The sequence below is a fragment of the Acartia tonsa genome, chromosome 2 (assembly GCF_053477335.1).
Source record: "Acartia tonsa isolate MP-2025a chromosome 2, ASM5347733v1, whole genome shotgun sequence".
NCBI classification, from domain to species: Eukaryota; Metazoa; Arthropoda; class Copepoda; order Calanoida; family Acartiidae; genus Acartia; species Acartia tonsa.
This window is the reverse complement of record NC_137261.1, coordinates 8,794,457-8,819,086: the sequence shown is the minus strand read 5'-3', so window position 1 is coordinate 8,819,086 and position 24,630 is coordinate 8,794,457. Positions and strand designations below refer to the sequence as shown.

General features: G+C 31.3%; 1 protein-coding gene across 1 annotated transcript in view; it reads left to right on the top strand.

Annotated features, from left to right (window-relative positions):
• Positions 1-21,368, top strand: part of LOC145303970 (gamma-butyrobetaine dioxygenase-like) — a 41,196-nt gene extending 19,828 nt beyond the window's left edge. The window contains exons 6-16 of the mRNA XM_080145662.1: positions 117-159; positions 5,740-5,815; positions 6,158-6,249; positions 6,879-6,973; positions 7,377-7,455; positions 7,842-7,921; positions 12,334-12,420; positions 14,344-14,425; positions 16,951-17,061; positions 20,982-21,067; positions 21,247-21,368. Coding sequence (XP_080001788.1) covers positions 117-159; positions 5,740-5,815; positions 6,158-6,249; positions 6,879-6,973; positions 7,377-7,455; positions 7,842-7,921; positions 12,334-12,420; positions 14,344-14,425; positions 16,951-17,061; positions 20,982-21,067; positions 21,247-21,292 — 877 coding nt within the window. The 3' untranslated portion in view covers positions 21,293-21,368. The remainder of the gene's footprint in view (positions 1-116; positions 160-5,739; positions 5,816-6,157; positions 6,250-6,878; positions 6,974-7,376; positions 7,456-7,841; positions 7,922-12,333; positions 12,421-14,343; positions 14,426-16,950; positions 17,062-20,981; positions 21,068-21,246) is intronic.
• The last annotated feature ends 3,262 nt before the right edge of the window (positions 21,369-24,630 follow it).

Genomic DNA, 24,630 nt, shown 5'->3' with positions numbered 1-24,630 from the left:
CTTAGAGGCTAGGAACTAAACCATTGATTTGGGCAGTTCATTTTTTTATGTGGAATTGATGGGATACCGGGTATTTTTGTTAGAATCATCAACTTTTCTTGTTTTCTTGTGTTTAGACCTGAACAAAGGGAGAAGTTCTCAGAATCTGTTTGTGCTAAGGTAATGGAGTTTTTAATAGTTATTTATCGCATCGTATTATGGACAGCTTTCTGTGGAAATTAAAATGAAGGCCGGGGCCAATAAAACTGGGGTTAATCTAATGATTTTTTACATGAATTTTTGGGTATTGTCAGTTTCGTAACATCAGCTCTCAACAGGCGTTTCGTCGTATACTCATAGTAACTTTCTGCTATTTCTATCCCCTGCGGAGGCTCTAACCAATCATTAACCTAACCTAAAATAACCTATCAAAAGCTACTGTGAAAAGACGTCAAAACGCCCCTTAGAAGGCGACGTCACGAAACCGAGAATACTCAAATATTCTTGGAAGATTGTCTGTGATACTGTGCTATACATGATTATTCAGTATGACTGAGAACTAGATCTAATCCAGCGGATATGAATCGGTTTCGAAGCCATACTGGAACTATATATTACAGAACTAACAATTAGATGCAATAATCCATACAAATTTCAACCTTTTCTCATATTTAATACAATTTGCATGTTGTTGTTTTTTATAGACAAAGCTACTCTATAAAACCTAATCAGTCGGAACAAAAAAAAAACTATTTTGAACCTAACATGGAAATTAGAATTTAAAAATTTTTTAAATTGGCTTTTAGTTCAATAACACAGAGTTTAACAAGAATGACAACATCCATAGAAGCGAACCACTGAAACGGTAGGACAAACGGACATTAACACTTGTATAGTGTCAGAACTGAATAATCAGAATATAAAAGTATAAGAGTCGGAGAGTCGAAGAAGAATTGTAAGTAAATTTGTTGAAAAACTGCTTGATACATTATAATGTTTATGGACATACTTACATTTTTTGGACTTGATTATAGAGTTGCTTCGCTTATAATATTGTACTATGTTGTCCCAGAAATCAATATACCAAAAATTAGATCAAACGGATAATTAGATCACATAAAAATTTGTTGTTAAAAAAGTAGAAAAATCAACATGTTTAAAATGGACGTACGGACATTCTGGTAATAATTATAGAGTTGCTGCGCTTTCTAAATCGTACCTAACTACTACAGGAATCACCATGCAAAGTTTGAATTCGATAGGACAATTCCAAAATGTCTAAATTCAAGAAGCGACAAATAACACGTTTTGAGTGATCATAATCAATGCTATTTTGGATGGAAACGTTCTTGATAAAATATTGTCATTACATTTGTAAGATCTCGACCGCAGCCTAAAAGTTTCTTGTGTGTAAAAGTTTAAAAGCTTGAGTTTGTGTTTGTCCTTCCTTCCAATGACGTGCACATATTGGGGTAAAGGCGTGTAACCCCCGCAGGTCTCTATTAAAGCTTAAAACCCTTTACCCACTCCAGAAAAAACAGGGAGAAAGGTAAAACACATTCTAGAAAAAAACATTCTAGCCACCCACTCAGCCATTTGAGCACGCCCTTGCACCCTTCTATAACATTTAGAATTGGTTTTTACATTCATATATAATACAATACAATACTATATAGATAGATTAAATCTAACAGGGTGTCCAATTGAATTATTTTTACATTCATGTATAATACAATACAATACTATATAGATAGATTAAATCAAACAGGGTGTCCAATTTAATTATTTTTACATATATATGTATAATAAAATACAATACTATTATAGATAGATTAAATCAAACAGGGTGTTCAATTGAATTATTTTTACATTCATATATAATACAATACAATACTATATAGATAGATTAAATCTAACAGGGTGCTCAATTGAATTATTTTTACATCCATGTATAATACAATACAATACTATATAGATAGATTAAATCTAACAGGGTGTCCAATTTAATTATTTTTACATATATATGTATAATAAAATACAATACTATTATACAGCATGACCCTCGAAAAAGTATTTTTAAGCATCTGCAGCCCTTATTTCTCAATGAATTATCAAAAAATGTATATGTCCTTGTTCTCTGTAGATTTCCACATAAGTAGATATAAAAATATTTTTTTTACATCAATTAACAGCTGAGCTTTTTAGAGCCAAAGTTTTGAAAAAGTGGCTGAGGAAAAAGTAACTTTTCAAGAAAAATGTTTTTTTAAAGTGAAATGACGTGTTTTCCTCATAATTTCAATACTTTTTATAAAACTTATATAAAGATGTTTCCAAGAAATTTATTTCATGCTGAAAGCACTTTTTTCACTTGCTCTAAAAGGCATTTTTAGATTAGTGTAAATTGCAAAAACACCCTTACAGAAAGAAATCCTATAAAAAATAGTAGCAAATTGAAAGTTTACATAAACAGAAATCAAACACTTTTTATTTTATCAAAATAAGTTAAAAAACCAAAAAGTTACAGCTACAAACTTTTATTAAACATTTAACAATTTAAATGATTTTTATGTGTCTTAGATTAATTTGATGAGTGGGCGTGAATTTATTGGTAAAGGTTGCGCTAATCCTTCTGGTAATGAGCATAAATTGGGGAGGGGTTTATTTAAGGTCATATTTATAAGTGGGAGATATTATAAGATTTGAGGGAAAATGGTTATAAGAAAAATGTATTCAGTAAAATTTGAAAAGTAGTTTTTTATATGTAAAAGTAACGTTTTTTAATGCAATAAAAAATGTATCAATTGTAAACTTGCTCTTCTTTCTTATTTGTTTTTTAACTGGTTGATAAAAAGTAATATACTAATAAAAAACTAAGAAATATTTAGCAATATCCAGTTTCTCAAGCACTTTTTCCAAACTTTGGCTTTAAAAATCTCGGCTGTTAATTGATGTAAAAAAAATATTTTGATATCCCTTGATGTAGAAAATTATAGAGAACAAGTACATATGAATCTTTTAATATTTTATTGAGAAATATAGGCTGCAGATGCTTAAAAATACTTTTTCGAGGGTCATGCTGTAGATAGATTAAATCAAACAGGGTGTTCAATTGAATTATTTTTACATTCATATATAATACAATACAATACTATATAGATAGATTAAATCAAACAGGGTGCTCAATAGAATTAATTTTCTATATTTGAATGGGTAGGAAAGAGCAGAAAATAGCCTTAAACATTCCTAGGAGCGAAGTAAAGCTTCCCTAAAAAGGAAAACTCAATCAGTTTGGTTGTTATTGAAATCTTAAGCTACAGACAAAAAAAAACATACTATTTTATATGATAGGTGTTCAAATTGAATATTATAAAGCTTAATAAACTTAAAGTTTACAAAAACATTGTGATTTTTCAACAACAAAAATAGAATTTAAATAATCCAAAAGTTAGTGTAATAGTCAAATTTTCTTAGAACCTCCCTGTAAAACACAACAAAGTTTTACATCTATTTTAAGGTATAAACAAGGATGGGAGACATACACAACAAAAATAGAATATACACTACATTTTTTATTACTTTTGTAAGCTAAGCCAATTTTGTCATAATCACTGCATTTTTTGCATGTATTAAATCTTTAAGTGTTAATCCTTTGTCCCTGTGCGTAAAAATGTTGCGACAATTTTCTGGAATCTTGCCTCTTTACAAATTAATATGGTCTAGTTTTTATATAAATTGAACACAACATTTAACTAATACATTTTAAAAGGTATTTACAATATTGGTTGTAATATCTAAAATGCTTCTAATTTGCGGCCAAATGCTTTTGTTAAGTCAAAAAACTAAATTATTAGATTCAGAATAATTTCACTTTTGACATAAGATGACCGAAAAGCTGAAGAAAAAATAACTGCCAGGATTTTTTTACTTTAAAGCAGTTCATCTTTTGTTTTATTTTCATTTCCACAAATATTGTTAAAGCTTATATTAAAAACATGATTTTCTGTTTTTGTTGTGCGTTTGTGTTCTAATATCATCTAGTAATTTCATTTGGGATAATTTCGGACACAGCTGGCACGTTTGGATTTTAACTGAAATTAGTGACGTCAAAAGATTGGGGGGGAGGGGGTGAAAAGGAGTGTTTACTGTTTACCCCCATCAAACGTAGTCACCCTCAAATTTTTTAGGAAAAAATTTAGTTTTACCCCCCAAATTTGTCCCCTGCTTGTGGGTGCCGTGAGTACCCTCATCCAATTTAAGGTGGGTAATTACCCTCTCTTGACATTTATTGAGGAGTATTAATACCCCCTCAAAAAATACTTCCTTCAAAATAAAATTTGGATATTCCCCTCAACAACGAAAAAAAGCTTGAACGTGTCTTTGACTGACATAATGCTAAATTTTATTTTTCATTGAAAAGGAATATCAGGTCCTAGAAGGACAATTTCCTCTGACCTTACAAAGTAGGCCAGGTCTAAACTTCCCCTGCTGTATCCGAAATGAGCCTGAATCACCCGAAGTAAAACCCACCCTGGCAATAAATGGTAAATTTAAGAACTTGTAATGTGCAATTCCAGAATTGAATGTGCTGCAAGGTAAACCTGGAAATTGTATATCTACTCCCAAGGATAGATGACCAGTCAAGTTGAAAAAAAACTGTTCAGGAGGCATTTTAAAAAGAAATCTATTGCTCTAAACGCGTAATCAGCTTATTTTTGGTCATGTAATGTAACATATAAATTTTATATAATCAAGTTTCTATCTTTTAATCCCTGACATTTACTGCAAATATTTTTACCATAGGGCATTGTTTTCAAAAGCTAAAAATCTAAATAAAAAAAAACTTTAAACACATTTGTATACCAATAGCGCCTCCACTAGTTTTGGGTACATCTCCGGTTTTTTGTCTGTAGCAAATGATCTCGCTAACTATATAACAGATGTGGGTCTCCTTTACGGTGAAGCTACTCCTGGGTCCAGGGAAGGTTTCTAACTACAAGAAATCGGCCCTTGAAATTAATTAACCCCCTCCTAAAAATTATTTTTTTTCTTTTACTTTTTACAATAAAAATGGTTGAGGTTTCCACTCCCTTCCCTCCCAACCCACCTCAAATTCACCAAGAGGCCCCTAGGGGCTTACCCGCTATTAAAACGAAGATTTTCTATTATTAGGGACGGTCCGTCCGTCCGTGCGTCACAGACAGTTAGCTCTTTTCGTTAATTTAAACAGGTTAGAATTGTCCTATCGATTCCAAACTTTGCATAGTGATTCCTGTAGTAGTTAGGTACAATTTAACTCTGTAATTGTTACTAGAATGTTCATACATTTATTTTTAACATGTTGATTTTTAACCTTTTTAACAACTAATATTGTGCGATAGAATTATCCGATTGTTCTAATTTTTGGAATACTGATTCCTACAACAACAAAATACAATATTATAAGCGAAGCATCTCGGTAATCAAGTCCTAAAATTGTAAGCATGTCCTTAAACAACATCCAAGCATATCCTTAAACAATATCCTGTATTTAAGCAGTTTTTCAACAAATTTACTTACAATCTTCAACTTTTATTAATTTATACTGTGATTATTCAGTCATGACACCCTAAAAGTGTTAATGTTCGTTTGTCCTACCGTTTCAGAGCTTCGCTTTTATGGATGGTGTCATCCTTGTTCATTTATATTATAATACGTTTATATAACTGATTTGTTAATTAGATAGGATAAATAAAAGTTAATGACACTTTTTATTAAATCTAGACAGTTCTGTGGCCAGCAAATTTCCAGGAGAATTATCCTACAGCTGATTTCAATTCCATAATGACGGATGACTCAGGTTTACAAAAATAAAGATATCTAGCAGAAGAGTTAATTCTCATTGATTTATTTGTCCGTGGAATAAAAAAAGTCAAGTTTAAAGGTTTCTTGTAGTTTATTATTAAAGCAACAAGCAATTTTATAAAAGCTTAAATTCAATGATGAGTTGATTATATTTAACTATTGTAAATATGTTAATCAACTGCCAAAAATTTTTCTACTTTGAATTTAAGTTAACCCAATGTTAGCTCATGAATTTTTCTATTGCTGATTTACTGAATATCTTGTTGTTTTTTTAATACATTACAAAATTGAATTCAGTTAAAAAGAATTTATTATTAAAATCAATGTAAATATTTAGCCCTGCTAAGCTGGCTTGAAGACTTGGACAAGCATGGCTTTGTTCTCGTACGAAACGTTCCTATCAAGCAAGGACCTGTACATGAACTACAGGTATAGACATAGTATATTTCTGGTACAGAATATTCCTATCAAGCAAGGACCTGTACATGAACTACAGGTATAGACATAGTATATTTCTGGTACAGAATATTCCTATCAAGCAAGGACCTGTACATGAACTACAGGTATAGACATAGTATAGTTCTTGTACAGAATATTCCTATCAAGCAAGGACCTGTACATGAACTACAGGTATAGACATAGTATAGTTCTTGTACAGAATATTCCTATCTAGCAAGGACCTGTACATGAACTACAGGTATGGACATAGTATAGTTCTTGTACAGAATATTCCTATCAAGCAAGGACCTGTACATGAACTACAGGTATAGACATAGTATAGTTCTTGTACAGAATATTCCTATCTAGCAAGGACCTGTACATGAACTACAGGTATAGACATAGTATAGTTCTTGTACAGAATATTCCTATCAAGCAAGGACCTGTACATGAACTTCAGGTATAGTCTTAGTATAGTTCTTGTACAGAATATTCATATCGAGCAAGGGCCTGTACATGAACTACAGGTATAGACATAGTATAGTTCTGGTACAGAATATTCCTATCAAGCAAAGACTTAAACTTATTTCTTTTAAAAGTCTATAAAGATTATTGTTTAGGCTAGATCTGGATTTCGTCGTCTGACCCATTATGGTGAAGATTATGTTGTTAAAATCAAAGCTGATCCATCCAACCTTGCCTATACACATCATAGGTGAAGTAAAATAGAAATTTATTGGAATACAGGGATCTAAAGGGATAAGACAATGGCCGATAAATTGATGTATATCCCCAATGATGATACATAAAATTATCCCTTCTGTAGATTACAATCTGTGATTAAATCGTTTGAATACTCAACTTAAGGAACCAACCAATCAAAAATCAAGAAAAGTCTTTAAAGTTGTTAGGCCAACGAATAAGAAAACATTATCATAAAACTTTGTGGACTTGTGTAATAAACAGCACAATGTCCCCTCCCTCCATGATTGGAATACCTATGTTAATATATAATCATACCTATTGTCTAAAACTGTGCGTCTATCTGCCACATTTTTATTTCAATCTATAATCTATCCTATTGCAAAAAAAGTACTTTAATTTTTCATATTTTTAAGAATATTTTTCCACACCGACTCTCCCTTCTATGAACATATGCCTGGTGTTGCCTATCTTCACTGCATTGAACAACATCAGGTTTTACCTACTAATTTTTATGAACTTCGTTAATTTTTAATTTTGCCATCCTTGTTACTTTTAAATGGATATAGAATATACGTGGCAATTATGAAAGGGAAAAATTTTGTGTCAATTTTGGTTGCTAAATGGATATTATTTATTGTTCAGTTCGTCCATGCAATAGGGAGGGGGGATGGGATAAAGATTGGTTGATAGAGGATCGTTATTTTATCCAGCTACAAGTTTCACTTTATTAGAGTATGATAATCTGGTGTAAGATCCAAGTAATATGATGCGATACATGATTTTTCATTACCAAGCCTAAGATGGTATACAATATACATAGCAGGTTAATGAGATAAATTGACGTCATAACGCGTACAGGAGAACCATTGTAATTGTAGGGAGAAGGGGGCGAGACAATGTTGGCTGATGGGTTTAAAGCTGCAGCCATTTTGAAAGAAACCCATCCTGAAAAATACAGGTATAATAGAAAAGACATTTTAGTATCATACCACTGCTAGATAATCTTTTAATCTTCATTGAATTAAATATAAAATCTGTAAAAAGGAACCCAGTAATAGTGTCTGACTATGACGTCAGAAAAAATTAACAATTAACCAATGAGAGACCGCTATATATTTTACCATTGGTCAATTACAGTGAATACTGGCTTCTCATTGGTTAATTGTTATTTTTTCTGACGTCATAGTTCGACACTTTTACGAGGTTCTGTAAAAAGTTACCTTCTAGAATTCTTATGTGTCGATTAAAAGAAAAAATCCTAGTTTCAAAACTTTCAAATTATTAAGAATTATTAAAAAACAAATCCGTTTAAAGATTTGGGTTTTCTGTAAAGATAATACAAATAAACTGTAATAACTAATTCTTGATAATAAGCACAGTTATATAACATCACACACAATTACGATAAAAAGTCGCTCTTTGTTTATCTCAGATTTTTTTGTATGTATTTCTAATGCCGATTATAACGTTGTGCAGGCAGAATAAGTAAGTTCAGCCGCGCCGTTTCGCACTATTGGGCCGTTAAATTGTCTACTGTAAAGTTGATTGTCTGTATTGTACTGACGTTGTAACATGACGTTCAGGCCCTAACCATACAAAAGATGTTCATTTCAAAATATTATGCTTTTCAAAATGTCAAATATTTTAGTTGATAATATAAAATGTGAAGGTTATAGAAAAGGTTTGTCTAAATTTTCATATAAAAATGTTGAAAGCTTTTATTGTGTTGAATCTTGATGTTTACAAATTTATAAAGCTTTATTGGATTTTTAGAGCAGCAAAGCTACTATAAAAGTTAAAAGTTTGTAATTCTCACGACTGTACACATTTTCAAGGATCTAAAGGATAAAACAATGTAAATTAATGTACATCCCAAATGATTATACATAAAATTACCCCTTCTGTAGAATAAAGATTGTTGGTTTAAACGTTAGAACACTCAACTTAATGAATCAACCAATCAAAATTCAGTAATGTCTCTAAAGTTGTTAACGAATAAGAAAACATTATCATAAAACTTTGGGGACTAGTGTAATGCAAAGCCCTTCATTGTCCCCTCTCTCTCTGACAAATTTTTCCTTTATTTTCTTCCCATTTACAAGAAAAAATGGACTTTCTTTTCTTTTTTTGGAATCTAGTGATAGTCAAAAGCTTAAGTTGTACGGACGTACGTACGGACGGACCGACCCTAATTATAGAAAAGCTTCGCTTTTAAAAATTCCTGAAGGTACGTTCGGACAGACATTGATATCGTTACAGACATATCGTCATTAAGAAGTAGCTCAGTAGTAAAAAGTTTTTCTATTGCTAATAATAATCATTCTTGTTAATAATACAGCAAAAATGCTTTTCCTGAAAATTTAGAAATAACTTTTTAAACTCACAATTGTGGATATTAATGATTTTATTGAACACAGTAATAGTGTCTGACTGATTATGACGTAACAAAAAAAATTAGCCAATGAGAGGCCGTTATTGACCAATGGTAAAATTTATAGTGGCCTCTCATTGGCTATTTTTTTTTGTTACGTCATAATCAGTCAGACACTATTACTGTATTCATTTTATTAAGCAAAGCTTTTACGCAACTAGAAATTATTGTAACGCACTTTTAACATGAGAGCTTACTTCAAGGATATTATATTAAGGTTGTCATCTAGTGAGAGGATATTCTATTAAGGTTGTTATCTTGTAAGAGCTTACTTCAAGGATATTATATTAAGGTTGTTATCTAGTGAGAGACTACTTCAAGGATATTATATTAAGGTTGTTATCTAGTAAGAGCTTACTTCAAGGATATTATATTAAGGTTGTTATCTAGTGAGAGCTTACTTCACAGATATTATATTAAGGTTGTTATCTAGTGAGAGCTTACTTCAAGGATATTATATTAAGGTTGTTATCTAGTGAGAGCTTACTTCAAGGATATTATATTAAGGTTGTTATCTAGTGAGAGCTAACTTAAAGGAAATTATATTAAAGTTGTTATCTAGTGAGATCTTACTTCAAGGATATTATATTAAGGTTGTTATCTAGTGAGAGCTTACATCAAGGATATTATATTAAGGTTGTTATCTAGTGAGAGACTACTTCAAGGATATTATATTAAGGTTGTTATCTAGTAAGAGCTTACTTCAAGGATATTATATTAAGGTTGTTATCTAGTGAGAGCTTACTTCACAGATATTATATTAAGGTTGTTATCTAGTGAGAGCTTACTTCACAGATATTATATTAAGGTTGTTATCTAGTGAGAGCTTACTTCAAGAACCCAGTAATAGTGTCGGACTGATTATGACGTAAAAATAAAAATTAGCCAATGAGAAGCAATTATTGACCAATGGTAAAATTTATAGTGGCCTCTCATTGGCTAATTATTTTTTTTACGTCATAATCAGTCCGACACTTTTACTGGGTTCCTTACTTCAAGGATATTATATTAAGGTTGTTATCTAGTGAGAGCTTACTTCAAGGATATTATATTAAGGTTGGTATCTAGTGAGAGACTACTTCAAGGATATTCTATTAAGGTTGTTATCTAGTGAGATATTACATCAAGGATATTATATTAAGGATGTTATCTAGTGAGAGCTTACTTCAAGGATATTATATTAAGGTTGTTATCTAGTGAGAGCTTACTTCAAGGATATTATATTAAGGTTGTTATCTAGTGAGAGCTAACTTAAAGGAAATTATATTAAAGTTGTTATCTAGTGAGATCTTACTTCAAGGATATTATATTAAGGTTGTTATCTAGTGAGAGCTTACATCAAGGATATTATATTAAGGTTGTTATCTAGTGAGAGCTTACTTCAAGGATATTATATTAAGGTTGTTATCTAGGAAGAGCTTACTTCAAGAATATTATATTAAGGTTGTTATCTAGTGAGAGCTTACTTCACAGATATTATAGTAAGGTTGTTATCTAGTGAGAGCTTACTTCAAGAACCCAGTAATAGTGTCGGACTGATTATGACGTAAAAATAAAAATTAGCCAATGAGAAGCAATTATTGACCAATGGTAAAATTTATAGTGGCCTCTCATTGGCTAATTATTTTTTTTACGTCATAATCAGTCCGACACTTTTACTGGGTTCCTTACTTCAAGGATATTATATTAAGGTTGTTATCTAGTGAGAGCTTACTTCAAGGATATTATATTAAGGTTGGTATCTAGTGAGAGACTACTTCAAGGATATTCTATTAAGGTTGTTATCTAGTGAGATATTACATCAAGGATATTATATTAAGGATGTTATCTAGTGAGAGCTTACTTCAAGGATATTATATTAAGGTCGTTATCTAGTGAGAGCTTACTTCAAGGATATTATATTAAGGTTGTTATCTAGTGAGAGCTAACTTAAAGGAAATTATATTAAAGTTGTTATCTAGTGAGATCTTACTTCAAGAATATTATATTAAGGTTGTTATCTAGTGAGAGCTTACATCAAGGATATTATATTAAGGTTGTTATCTAGTGAGAGCTTACTTCAAGGATATTATATTAAGGTTGTAATCTAGTGAGAGCTTACTTCACAGATATTATATTAAGGTTGTTATCTAGTGAGAGCTTACTTCAAGAACCCAGTAATAGTGTCGGACTGATTATGACGTAAAAATAAAAATTAGCCAATGAGAGGCAATTATTGACCAATGGTAAATTTTATAGTGGCCTCTCATTGGCTAATTTTTTTTACGTTATAATCAGTCCGACACTTTTACTGGGTTCCTTACTTCAAGGATATTATATTAAGGTTGTTGTTGTCTAGTAAGAGCTTACTTTCAAGGATATCATATTAAGGTTGTTATCTATTGAGTAAGATATATAAGTTTACCGGAATTTTAAAGTTAGGGGGAGATTTGAAATCTGCATCAAATTTTAAGGATTTTTTATAAAATTCGTTTTTTCTATAATTCTTTATCTAAAAGCGGAAATGCATTTTAAGTTAATTAATTTTGGCATCTGTGATTGGTGGATTTAAAAAATCTGCGCTCTGATTGGATGTCGTACATCATTCAACCAATTAGAGCGCAGGTAGTTTAAAATCCACCTATCCTATTGGTCAAAATTAATTAACTTAAAATGCATTTCCGCTTTTAGAGAAAGAATTATACAAAAAACGAATTTTATAAAAAATCCTTAAAATTTGATGCAGATTTCAAATCTCCCCCTAACTTTAAAATTCCGGAAAACTTATATATCTTACTATTGAGTGCTTACTTCAAGGATATTATATTAAGGTTGTTATCTAGTGAGAGCTTAATTCAAGGATATTATATTAAGGTTGTTATCTAGTGAGAGCTTACTTCAAGGATATTCTATTAAGGTTGTTATCTAGTGAGAGCTTAATTCAAGGATATTATATTAAGGTTGTTATCTAGTGAGAGCGCCTACTTCAAGGATATTGGAGATGACTATATCAAGTTTAACAGTATTGCTCAACATCCACCCTTAGTGTAAATATAATATTATTCACAAAGCTACTCCACAAGTATGTATAATGTGTTGGGTTCAGTACCTTAAATTGAAGCTTTTATTTATTAAGAGACATACATAAAACTACGATACAAATTCCAATATTTCTAGGAAATGTAAAAATGTACAAATAAGTTATTAATGAATTTGCCATGTCTTCTAACTAAGTAAATGAATGTTTGATATAACATAAGATGAATTGATCAAAAGTTTGAAGAGTAAGTGAATGTAAGTTTATACAACAATTTCCTTTTCCGCTTCGTTTGGATTCTAAATTATAAATCTTTTTAATGCATATAAGTCTATTTCCAGCATAATGAAATATAATGTTTTGTTAGTCAGAAAATCTCACATCCTGAAAAAATGTGCATCGTTTCATTTGTAGACAGTTGTCTGCGGATAGAAATATGAGAAATTATAGGATTTACTAGCCATCAAATCAAACATTAATCTTTACATATTTAAAATATGTTACAATTGGTTAAGCGAATTTTTTTTTTGCATTTTGCTCATCCCTATCTGAATAGGAGAGGGGGGGGGGGGTTGATATATGTTACGGCATTAAGAAAATTTCATCAAGTTCCACTTGCAGTTTGTTAATTTAATCAAAATTTGAACAAGTTGCAACTGAGTAAAGTGGTTTGCTTGCTTGCCTGTGTTGCCTAGGGTACAATTACAGCTTTAATCACATTTTATTTTACTTTAATTACTTTCCAAGTTGCATGTGTGTGTGTAGGTGCGTGCTCAGGGGTTTGGGCAAGGGTTTTTACACCCCTTTTCCATATTAATTAATGCTCTGTGGAGAGGTAAAGAGGGTATTTAAAGTACAAGGGTTTTTAAGTTATCTTTAAAGGGTTGGTAAGGCATTAATTAGGCTTATAAAATGTTAGGGGATATTAACAACACATTCTTGTGGAGGGGGGGGGGGGCGGTGTACAGAATGTACATCCCCCTATAAATAGATGTTGGCATACCCCTGCATACACGCTCTTTATCTGTACGCCCCTAAGCCTGTAAGTTAGTTTAATTTATTTTAATTGTATCAAAAAGATTTGATGCATTTTATTAAATTAAAACTAGAGGATTTAGTCAGGAATTTAAAGAGATACGACAATGGCCGATAAATTGATGTACATCCCTGATGATGATATACAAAACTACCACTTCTATAGATTGCAATGAGTGGTTGATACGTTTATATACTCAACTTAATGTATTAACTAATCAAAATTCAATAAAGGTCCCCAAAGTTGCTAGGCCAACCAATATAAAACTTTATTATAAAACTTTGGAGACTAGGTTAATAAATGGCCAAATGTCCTTTTCCTCCCTTGGATTTAGTACTTATGGCTAAAATGATTGAATTCAGATGAAATATTTTATTTTCTATATAAAAAAAATAAGCATAGAATTAATGAAATATTGTTGACTTTTTAACATCATAGATGTACTAATTGTGTGTGTCATTCTTTTCTTTGCTCGGAAGCCGCGTGTTGGCCACGACTAAACCTCTAATTTAAAACCGTTCAGATTCTTTGAAAATTACTTTGAAAAAAGGGATTGTCATTTTGTTCCAGCTTCCAGCTAATTTTTAAAAGTGTCAAAGGTTTATGTCCATGAGGCTTACAGGCGGCTGACGCGCGGCTGCCTAGCCATGATTATTTTTATTTGAACTAGTTTTTTAAAAAGGCCTCCAAAAAGAATCTTTTCATTTTCGAAAAGCTGCATTGTTACAAATTTAGCAAATTTTCTGACAAGGACAAAGTGTAAGGACAATGGACTATAAATTGGTGTACATCTCTATAGATTAAACTCATTGTCGTAAAGTGCTTAAACAATACAATTAAGAATTATTAAAAGTTCACAAGTTTAAATCATTTTATTAATATGAAACTTAATTTTAGTCACAATGCCCGGGGAGAGTTGGTGAAAATAAACTGGAATCATTTTACAAGAGATTCATATTTCGATGTTGATATTGATCAGGTATAGTTATACACAGTGGCGTGCAGAGAATTTTACCAGAGGGAGGGTGTGCAAAGCACACCCAAAAATTTTGACATTCCACTTACGAATTTTGACACCCCCCTTAAAATAAAAGTCGAGGGTGGAGTTAACCTTAGGGATTTGATTTTAGACTACAAGAGTGTCATGGGGGTATCTCCACCACCTAAATGTCTACCACTTCATAATCAACATTCTTAAAAGTAGAAAAAGCGTACATAACCTAACCATTAAGCAAAAAAAAATCTTGCATTTAGTTGAACAAAATTAATTTTCTAGCTTAATATGGTTTAAATTAAAGCTAAATGATTGATTGATTTAATTGTTCAAAAGTATAATGAATAAATGTAGAAGATCTATATACATTCTCTATAAATCAGCCAATAGGAAAACAGTGCAAGAAAAATCCAGCCCCATTATTGGTTATAAAGTGTACAGTTTTTGGTACAAAAGAGTAGTTATTTTTTTTCATTTGCATAATGGTCGAATTTTTAGAATAATATTTGGTTTGGCAATTTATTCCGTGTAAACATTTATTTGCTCTTTGTTAGGCCTATGATGAAAATATATAACAAGACAATTTCTTAGGGTTAGACTATCTAGCTTTCGGGACATGTCATCGCTCTAATTATTGGAATTAATCGCATATAACAATAAGAATTAAACAATAGGGTTAATCTGCTAGGAATCTCCCTTAAGGTTTGACGCATTATGGTTCCAGATTGACCATCTTGACTTCTACATCTATTCTCAATGTATTTAAAGAATCTATCTATATACATATAGTGAAAATTGAACAACATGTTTTCCACTTCAAATCCCCAGTCAAGGTCTCAAAATTTAAATTATTTTTAACATATTAAAATCTGGGTTAAACATAAATATTTCAGCTTGTAAAACGAATCATTTCTACATTACAGTGTTTTATTCAGCAACGTATAGCTTACAAATCTATGTATTATTACTTGGATGTTGCACCAAATTTTCATGTACTATGATAAAATGATGCTCGCAGCTGGCTTAAATAAGGATATTCCCCATCCTCTTTCATCAAGAACTGGCCAATTAATTAGGCCCATATTAGCGAGCTAAATTGATGATAGATTTTCCCCTATATACGTTAGCTTAGATTTTTAAAGAATAGGCATGTTAACCCTATTTCTTAAGAGGGGGGGGGGGGCGTTTGGCTGCAATTTTTTTCTTTTTTCTTGGAAGAGGCCTATTTGACTATGTGCTAACTCGGAAACTATAAAAGATATCAGGACAAACTCAAAACACACTTGTTCATTTTTAAAATTGGAATTAATTTTACCGCCGTGGAACCGTTATTCACTGTTCAAAAAGGAAAAAGGAAAAAAGTGCAAAGTTTGATAATGCTTTCTTGGATTTTTTTTAATGTAGTTTTGATATTAATGCAATACTAAAAATGGTGGATTTGTACCGCTAAAGGGAAATTGAATAATTCTATTATAGGATGTTATGGTGATATCCTTATAATAAAGTAAAAGGATCTTTGTATGTGTGTCTGTTTGTCTGTTTGTTTGTGCCGAAGGATCTCGCTAACCGCTGAACCAAACGGGTTCTCCTTAACAGGGTAGCTTCTTATGGGTCCCGGGAAGGTTTATAGAGGCCTCTAGGGGCGTAGCCGCTAGTACTTTATATTCTTGCAAACTATTGATAATAATATTATGTTAATATTAAAGTTGAAGAGTTCTATACTGCTATGAGATGTTATGATGATATACTAAATATTCCAGCAAACTATATTGATAATATTATGAATATTTAAGGTTGAAGAGTTCTATACTGCTATGAGATGTTATGATGATATACTGAATATTCTAGCAAGCTATATTGATAATATTATGAATATTAAGGTTGAAGAGTTCTATACTGCTATGAGATGTTATGATGACATACTAAATATTCCAGCAAACTATATTGATAATAATATTATGAATATTAAGGTTGAAGAGTTCTATACTGCTATGAGATGTTATGATGATATACTAAATATTCTAACAAACTATATTAATATTAATATTATAATATTTAAGGTTGAAGAGTTCTATACTGCTATGAGATGTTATGATGACATACTGAATATTCTAATAAACTATATTGATATTAATATTATAATGATTAAGGTTGAAGAGTTCTATACTGCTATGAGATGTTATAATGATATACTGAATATTCTAGCAAGCTATATTGATAATAATATTATGAATATTAAGGTTGAAGAGTTCTTTACTGCTATGAGATGTTATGATGACATACTAAATATTCCAGCAAACTATATTGATAATAATATTATGAATATTAAGGTTGAAGAGTTCTATACTGCTATGAGATGTTATGATGATATACTAAATATTCTAACAAACTATATTGATAATAATATTATGAATATTAAGGTTGAAGAGTTCTATACTGCTATGAGATGTTATGATGATATACTAAATATTCCAGCAAACTATATTGATAATAATATTATGAATATTAAGGTTGAAGAGTTCTATACTGCTATGAGATGTTATGATGACATACTGAATGATGCTGCTAATCATATCAAACTTAAGATGGAGCCTGGAGATATGGTTACTACTAAAAACTTGGTAACATATTTACAAACCCATTTCCAGTATGGCATCGAAACCAATTAATATCCATTGGATTACTATCGGTTATCAGCCATACTAAAAAATCATGCATAGCATCGAATTGCAGACAGATTTCCATGAATATTGAAATAAAAATCATAAAACTAATACGAGTTTTGTTCGCCTGGGCCTTTGGCCACTCGGCGCTAATAAAACTGGTTTAGCCTTATTAATATCAACAGAAAGTTGTCTATAATACGATGCGATAAATAACTATTAACAAAAACCTGTTAAAATTGGCCGGATGAGCTTTTAAGAAAAAGTTGGATGTGTTTTAGTGGAAATAGATATAAGTATAAATTGAGATTCAAAGTAACAAAAATAGGAGATACTAAAAAGAAGGAAAATGAAAAAATAAAAAAGTCTACATTGGAAGGATAGTATAAAAAAAAGTTATCTTGAGTAGTAAATGTTGATAAAAAGACATCCTTTCAGATAGTAAGAGTGAACAGATAGTAAACTTTTGTTTACATACTAGACCAGTTTTATTACACCTCATAAGGTTTTTGATTTTTTATATTATCTAATTCATTTTCATAGAAGTTTTATTTAAAAATAAATATTCTACTTACAAGTAATTTAACAAGGATGGAAACATCTATAAAAGCGAAGCTCTGAAATGAAAAAACAAACGAACATTAAGACTTGTAGAGTGTCACTGTTTGAGGACATACTTACATTTTTTGACTTGATTACAGAGATGCTTTACTTATAACATTGTACCTTCCTGTAATAGGAATCAGTATACCAAAAATCAGATGAATCAGATAATTCTAACATACAAAAATTTGTTGTCAAAAAAGTAAAAAAAACAGCATGTTTTAAATGGACGTGCGGACTTTCTGGAAACAATTATAGAGTTGCTTCGCTTTCTAAGTCGTACCTAACTGTTATTGGAATCATCATGCAAAGTTTGAAATCGATAGGATAATTCTAACCTATTTAAATTAACGAAAAGAGCTAACCGTTAAGGACGCACGGACATACGAACTGGCCCTAATTGTAGAAAAGATTCGCTTTTAAAAATGATCTAATTCTAATTAGTTACAACATTACATTGACATTATGACATTAATTCTATTACAAAAGGTCTATTATAGTGGTTGACAGCCGCACTTTTAGATGAACGACGGCTGCGACTGCTATGATGTACAGTTATAAACATGACAAACAAAATAGTGCCTGGATATTTATGCTTTCATAATTACCAACATGAATAAATTAGCCTAAATAGCATTGTTCTGACAGCTGAAAAAAAATACTGATGATTGGTCTATAAATGATGTAGTCTAATGTATGAAGCAGTCGCTTGGTTGTAAGCGCTAGTGCATCAGAAAGATAAAAAGTTAACTATATAAATGGCTAACTCAAAAAACTAGGTATACCAACTCTCGACTAAGGGATAAATAAGCTTCCGCTACATAAAATAAGTAAATACTTTCCATAACATATGTTAAGGTTATATTATACACTAGCGGCTTCGCCCCTAGCCTCTAGGGGCTTTATTTCTGAAGGTTCAGGGGAGAATTTTAAAAATTTTGTTTACATATTTTTAGATATTTTTTTGTATTTTATAACATTTTATTACTCTTTATATCATTTTATAAATCTTTATAACATTTTATAACTCTTTATAACTTTTTATATTGATTTATATTATTTAAAACCTTTGAAATTTTTCTTTTTTTATTGTTTTTTAAAATTTCTTTGCCATTAGTCTTTTTAGGGCTTCTCCCCACAGGAGAAGGAAGTTTTCACAATCTTTTTGAATTTGATAAAACAAAGTTTAAAAGAAGAAAAGAAATTTAAAAAGAAGAAAAATAATTGAAAATATAAAGAAAATATAAAAAAATATAAAAAAGTAAAAAAAAATATAAAAATTATTAAAAATTAATAAAAATATATAAAAATATATAAAAATATATAAAAACATAAAAAACATTAAAATTAGAAAAAAATATGAACATTTTTTTTTGGGGGGGGGGTATTTTCATTTTTATGGGGGGTTGGGGGTGTCCCACCCCCCAAGAAAATAGCTTAAAACCACCACAGGACCAATAGGTATATACCCTGAAGAGTAGAATCCAATCAGTTCAGTGGTTACCGAGATCTTAAGCTTCAGACGGACAGATGGACGGACAGACGGACGGGCGGACGGACAAACATCAAGCTACTTTGTATTATAGATATATGCATGCTATTCTCCCTCTAAAGTCATATATCAGTTAAGTTATTTTTAAAAGTAACATCACCCTCGATTTTGGTTGAAGGAGGTTTCAAAAACCTTAATTGGAGTATCGAAATCTGATAGGTTAAACATTTATTTCATGTCTGGGGTCTAATAATTGTTAAGAAACCATAACAAAGCTTTTTAAGAAGTAAAACCCAGACAGAAAAGCAGTCAGACGGACAATTATAACTTAAGAAAGACATCAAACTACATATAACTTTTAATTTTCTACATTTTTATATCTCCTAATATTTTATCAAAACTCTTTTTATTTTTCAAAATGATAAGTAAAGATGATTTATTTTTATTGTGCATTGTGTATACCAATATCCCTGCAAGTGCAGCCTAACTCTCGCTCTGTGTCCTGCATTTATATAAGATGTAAATCAAATTTGGGTTAGATACACTTACATTAATACAGTTTTTTGCTAAATTATATAATTTTCAATTTGAGCAATAATTTCTTTTTGTCTTTTAATTTAAAGGTTAAAACAGCAGTAACTCAGTCATAGGCGTCCAAGGGGGGGGGGGTAATGGGGCGATTACCCCCCCCCCCAAACGATTTTAGGGGTGCCTACAATACCCCCCCCCCAAAATAAAAAATCTCTAATAAAAAAAAATTTTGCGCGCTTCGCGCGCATTTTTAATTCTATATATTTAATAAAATTTAAATTATCCCCCCCAAAAATTTTACCCCGGGGGTAAATTTTGGGGGGGGTAAACTAAATTTACACCTGCCAACAGATTTCAGGGGGGGTAATTACCCCCCCCCAAGCAAATTTTACCCCCGGGGTAAAAATTTTGGGGGGGTAAAAAAAATTTGCGGCGCGCTTCGCGCGCTATTTTACACACCCCAAAAACGAATTACCCCCCCCTTAAACATTTTTTACCCCCCCCAAAATAAAAAGCTTGGACGCCCCTGATACTCAGTGCACTTACCTCTCCAAAATTAGTGTAATTATGTCCTAAAAAGCAATAATTCTATAAAAGTTAATTTCCTTCAATTCAATTTAGAAAGTTATTCATAACTTTTTGTTATAATTGGACAAATCCTATATAACTTCTAGGCTAGCATAGAAGTTAGACTTTTCTTTTTAAAAAAATATATCTAAGACTTAGGAAATCTAGCCTATACAGCCCAATGATATTAGACAAAATCATATGAAAATATTTAGGCTAGCCAAGGATACCATTAACATTGCATAGATATAAGGGTTAAGTAAGGATTAGGAAGCCCTAACCCTAAGCTATCCAGTGATTTGAACACCCATTATTAAAATGCATAGTGTATATTTTGGTTCAACTAATGCTATTAATAGAGATTATAACTTATGTCTTAGCCTTTTAGAGGTCCAAGACTTAACAACAAATGACATTATATCTAAAACCATCAATTTGATGTTATTATCCTTTTATAGAAATAACAGGATCTGTGTGTGTTACTGCTGAACAAAAATGCTTCTCCTTTACAATTTAGCTTCTCATAGTTCCTGGGAAGTTTTATAATTATTGAAGTAATGAAGAGAGTACTTCTCCCCCCCCAAAAAAAAAAAAAATAAAATGGAAGGTTTAAATTTAACCCCAAAAACTTTAAATACCCCAAGAGGCCTTTAGGGGCGTAGCCGTTAGTCTATTATTTATTCAGAGGGTTCTACATGGAAGATCTGAATTGAAAGGAGGAGTTTCTGGGCGCCATCTTCATTGTGGATATGTTGACTGGGATGAAATCAGGTAGCAAAATTACAAACCAATTTGGAAACCCACATTGAAAACTTAAATATGAAGTGCTTTCCCACAAAATGATTATGTGTCTAGCTATGAAGATTAACTACACATTTCTAGGATTTGTAAAGTAACCTTATTAGCTAAAAAATATATTTATTCCAATTTTATATAATGTTTACTTTTAGATCTACTTTGAGAGTTATCAGAGAGAAACTTAAAGAGAATAATTAAAAACAAGAATATAATCATTAGGATATTTTTTATGGTTTATAATTATTTTTGTATCAAAAATATAGAATTTTTTCACTATTTTTCTTAAACTTATGTTCTGTAAAGAATCTTACTTAGTTTAGGTAAAGTTAGGTATGAGTTTCCTGCAGTGTTAGTGCTTGTAATAATTATTCAAGTATGGCTTCGCTGTATTAAAACCATTTTTTCAAGCATTCTAAAAATTACGTATAGCATCGTAAAATAGACAGTTTTAAAAGAAAATTAAAATAAAAATTATGAAATTCATACCAATTTTGCTAGTCTGGGCCTTCAGCCTTTTGGGGATATTAAAACTGGATTAGATCTAATAATTTTTCATTTTCATATGCGCAGAAAGCTGTGTCTAATATACGGTGTGATAAACAACTATTACAGAAATGTTACATGTCATCTGAAGTCATTTTTATTGAAGATCTTTTTTAAAAGTTTATACTAATCTAACAATATTGAAAAACCTAACAATAATCTAAAATGTAGATGAGAATTTTAACTATATTTGAGAAGATTGTAATGTTTCTACATTTCCTTAATTTAAGAAAATACAAGAACATATTGCTTGACAAAATTGAAACTTTCTATATTTGAGTGTGAGTCATAGAAGGCAATAGCATGTGTATGCTAGCTGAATCATTTTTCTACAAAAAACTTGATGGAAATAGATTGTAAAAAAATAACAAATACGGATAAATGGTTATATCTAAGTGTCAGACTACTCTAGATATCTACCTGACTATCCATCTACCTGACTATCCATCTATCTGACTATCCATCTACCTGTCTATCCATCTATCTGTCTATCCATCTACCTGACTATCCATCTACCTGTCTATCCATCTACCTAACTATCCATCTACCTGACTATCCATCTACCTGTCTATCCATCTACCTGACTATCCATCTACCTGTCTATCTATCTACCTGTCTATCCATCTACCTACCTATCTATCTACCTGACTATCTATCTACCTGACTATCCATCTACATGTCTATCCATCTACCTGACTATCCATCTACCTGTCTATCCATCTACCTGACTATCCGTTTACCTGACTATCCATCTACCTGACTATCCATCTACCTGACTATCCATCTACCTGACTATCCATCTACCTGTATATCCATCTACCTGACTATCCATCTACCTGTCTATCCATTTACCTGACTATCCATCTGGTGTCAACATGTCTATCCATTTACCTGTCTATCCATCTACCTGACTATCCATCTACCTGTCTATCTATCTACCTGTCTATCCATCTACCTACCTATCTATCTACCTGACTATCTATCTACCTGACTATCCATCTACATGTCTATCCATCTACCTGACTATCCATCTACCTGTCTATCCATCTACCTGACTATCCGTTTACCTGACTATCCATATACCTGACTATCCATCTACCTGTCTATCCATCTACCTGTCTATCCATTTACCTTACTATCCATCTACTTGTCTATCCATCTAAATGTCTATCCATCTACCTGACTTCTGACTATCCATCTACCTGATTATCAATCTACTTGATTATTCATCTAACTGAATATTCAGCTACCTGTCTATCCATCTACCTGTCTATCCATCTACATGTCTAACCATCTACCTGACTATCCATCTACCTGACTATCCATCTACCTGTCTATCCATCTACCTGACTATCCATCTACATGTCTATCCATCTACCTGTCTATCCATCTACCTGACTAACCATCTACCTGACTATCCATCTACCTGTCTATCCATCTACCTGACTATCCATCTACCTGACTATCAATCTACCTGCCTATCCATCTACTTTAGTATCCATCTACCTCCCTATCCATATACCTGACTATCCATCTACATGTCTATCTATCTACCTGTCTATTCATCTACCTGACTACCCATCTACCTGTCTATCCATCTACCTTTCTATCCATCTACCTGTCTATCCATTTACCTGACTCTCCATCTACCAGTCTATCCATTTACCTGACTATCCATCTACCTAACTAGCCATCTATCTGTCTATCCATCTACCTGACATCCATCAACCTGTCTATCCATCTACCTGTCTATCCATCTATCTGTCTATCCATCTACCTGACTATTCATCTACCTGACTACCCTCTAAATGTCTCAATCTAAATGACTACCTATCTACCTGTCTATCCATCTATATTAATCTATGGTGTCAACATGAAAGTTAAAATGTTTTGGAAGAATTTGAAAAGAAAACACAACACATGAACACAATAAATTTGTGTGCAACTCACAATTACACAGGAAATAAATGGATTGGATCATTGTTTTAGAATTGTTAATTGTTTCAGAATATTTTTATTTAATATCTTAAAGTTAAAGATTTACAATCATTTACTTTTTCAACACAGGATTTTTGTGTAAAGGATTGCCATAAATTAACTTTGTCTATAAGTCTAAAATGGTCATGGGCATTACTGGTATTAAATAATGAAGCAATAAATGTTATATCTCAGCAGCCAGTCCTTTAAAATCACTGTGTAGTCTAGCCTCTACAGTATCTCTGCAATGTTGAATATAAAAAAATATCTTTTAAGATAAACATTAATATAATATAAATGAAGGATCAATTGAACTAAACAGTACCAATGCTGCAAAGCTAGTATTGTAAATTTTATTGTATAGCACGGAGGAATCCCTTGATCAAAATCACAGTTTAAAATCCCTCTGATCCTGATTTCCGAGTGGACACGGTACAAGGTCAATTAGTGGAGAAATGTTTACCTTTAAAGGGCACTCCATTATGAAAAGAATTTTAGGGTTTATAAATCTTAACAGAAAATATCTTTAAATTTACAGCGGAAAATATATTTATAGCACCTTTAATTAATAACTAACAACTGTGGCATAACACTAAGGGCATCCGCTCGTTTTCTGGAAGATGATAAGTTCGTTTAAAAATAGATGTACAGTAAGAATAAAATTAGCACAAAATTTAAAACCCTTTCTCCTATAGACAACAAAAAAATAATTGATATACTAGTGTGATAAAAGACAGAAATTAAACTATGAGAAATAAAACAGATATTTGTGTAAAATTGGTATGAAAATGATATGATAAATAAATTTAACGAATAAATATATTTTCATGCTTTTACTTTTTAATGAAATTTTTAAAGCAGTTTTATATTTTTTAAAATTTTGAGATCTTTTCTAACTTTATTGTAAAAATTGACATCATATGCATTTCATCTCCCAACAGTAAAATAAAAAAAAAACTTTTCCTAGACTTGCAAATCCAATTTAGAAATAGAGAGAGAGCAAGAGAAAAAATAAA